The 1,814-nt window shown below is 42.6% G+C and overlaps 1 protein-coding gene across 1 annotated transcript; it reads left to right on the top strand.

Annotated features, from left to right (window-relative positions):
• Positions 1-256: 256 nt before the first annotated feature.
• LOC118740755 lies at positions 257-1,149 on the top strand. Its single transcript, XM_036472414.1, has 2 exons — positions 257-613; positions 686-1,149. The coding sequence occupies exons 1-2, from the start codon at positions 289-291 to the stop codon at positions 1,147-1,149; spliced, it is 789 nt and encodes a 262-aa protein (XP_036328307.1). The 5' UTR covers positions 257-288.
• The last annotated feature ends 665 nt before the right edge of the window (positions 1,150-1,814 follow it).

Here is a 1,814-nt window from a genome sequence, read left to right as displayed (position 1 = left end):
TACCGTCTTTTCGACCAAAGTTTACAAGTACCGATGAACGCATCAAATGCTACATGTGTACACACATACATTTGTTCATTCTTTTCGAGACACAAAATTTCGTCAAAATTATTTTCAAAACATATACAGAAAATATGTTAAAATATTCAAAATTTATCAACCGAAAATAACGCAACCACATTTACTAAGCTTAGCTGAGACTAAACATAATTACTTTTTAAAAAAATTTTCCTAGTACTATCGCCAACATCGAATCTCGCGAAAATCGCCCGAATTTATACATTCCATATGGCTCAAGCAAACCTTGAGCGCCTTTGTAGCGCTTTGTGTCAGACCGAGGATCCAGTGCCCGCTTATCCGCTCATCGCACGTACGCTAAAAAAGAATTCACTGCCGGCATACGATGCATTTGGTCCATTTCCCGACGAAACCATTGTATCTGGCATCGATCGTGCGCTGTATTTGATGGGCGCTCGACGTGTACAGGAGTTCCTGCACTTGCCAACGCCCTCCATGGACTCGAGTAATAGTGATATATCGCTAACAGTGTCGCAGGTATCTTGCCCCGAATCACATAGACCATGTCGTGTTTGCAATACCGTTATACCGACAGGTGAGTTATTGATATGATAAACTACATAGATTGTTGCTAAAAACTCGTCGCTTTATTTTCTTCCGCCCGCAGACAGCAAAAACAAACGACAATTGCCCAGCTGCTTGAAGATGACAAAAACTTGCAGCTGCGCCAAATGTCGCGCCAGCACTGTGAAAACAATGATCGTCTCTAAGAAGCCCTGCTGTTGCAGCAGTTCGTTGGCGTGTTCGACGAAAAGTAGCATGTCGCGTGTGCAAATATGTGAACCGCCCAAATCTTCGAATCCATTGAGGCGCTCATTTTCATTGTGTTCGTTAGCTTGCCGGAAGCTGAAACAAATGCTTACCTTTCCACCGAAAGACGGCTGCAAGCCAAAGTGGCATTGGGCGCGTCTGCATTCCACCTTAAATGGCTGTCAGATCTATGAAATATTTAAGAATACCAATGTGTGCACCCATCCGTCGGAGTTTGAGAAGAAGCGAACTCCACAAGTTATTTTTGTTGTGCTGCAAAATGATGTTATAATGCCATTCGAAATTTTGCCGTCTCACTGAGAAAGAGAGACAGTCTTTGTTCTGAAGGCGAAAAAAGAGGAAGAGAAATGGTGGATTTCGTCCTTTCGCCATCTATGTATACGTTTTGGTAATATATAACTTTTTTAAATGTGGCAACTTATTAATATAAATACACAATTATTGTGCTTTTAAGAAATTTAATCCATTATTCAGCATCTGGGCGGAGAACTTTATAAAGCTTTCTTAACATGCATCACTTTGGATAAGGTTTTTGCTACGCTTTTTGTTCACAAAACCCAATATCATTTCCCTCTGCCTCCTGCCATCGCTAGTTTAAGGCATGGGATCAAACTAAGATGGATCAATAGGAGCAGTAGGGAAGAGTCCTTTCGCGTAGAGTACGGAGTACAGGTAGGCTGGAAAAGCCCGTTGTGATACCACTGGCCAAAGCCATTTGATTCTTTCCCTCCCCTATAGTAATTGAAGCACCAAGTGCGTTTTACATAGCACAAAAAGTCGAAGACGTTCAAGTCGGCTAAACAATCTAGAAAGCACTTGTTGAACAATTGGTTGTGCGTGTTGGCCAGGGCGGGACAATGGCAAAGGCAGTGCTCGATGCTCTCCACCTCTTCCTCGTCTCTGCAATTGCGACAAAAATCGTTGGTGGGGTATCCTAACCTTTTTCTTGTGTGTACCCATTGGGC

This window comes from Rhagoletis pomonella, unplaced genomic scaffold, assembly GCF_013731165.1.
Source record: "Rhagoletis pomonella isolate Grant_MI unplaced genomic scaffold, Rhpom_1.0 Rhpom_scaffold_00006, whole genome shotgun sequence".
Classification (NCBI taxonomy): Eukaryota; Metazoa; Arthropoda; class Insecta; order Diptera; family Tephritidae; genus Rhagoletis; species Rhagoletis pomonella.
The sequence above is the reverse complement of the archived record's forward strand: the minus strand, read 5'-3'. Positions and strand labels throughout refer to the sequence as shown.

Bases quoted from the DNA above. Each gene is read 5' to 3' on its own strand.
- LOC118740755 (XM_036472414.1), top strand. From the start codon at position 289: ATGGCTCAAGCAAACCTTGAGCGCCTTTGTAGCGCTTTGTGTCAGACC. The intron at 614-685 runs GTGAGTTATTGA...TTCCGCCCGCAG, and splicing joins CAATACCGTTATACCGACAG to ACAGCAAAAACAAACGACAA.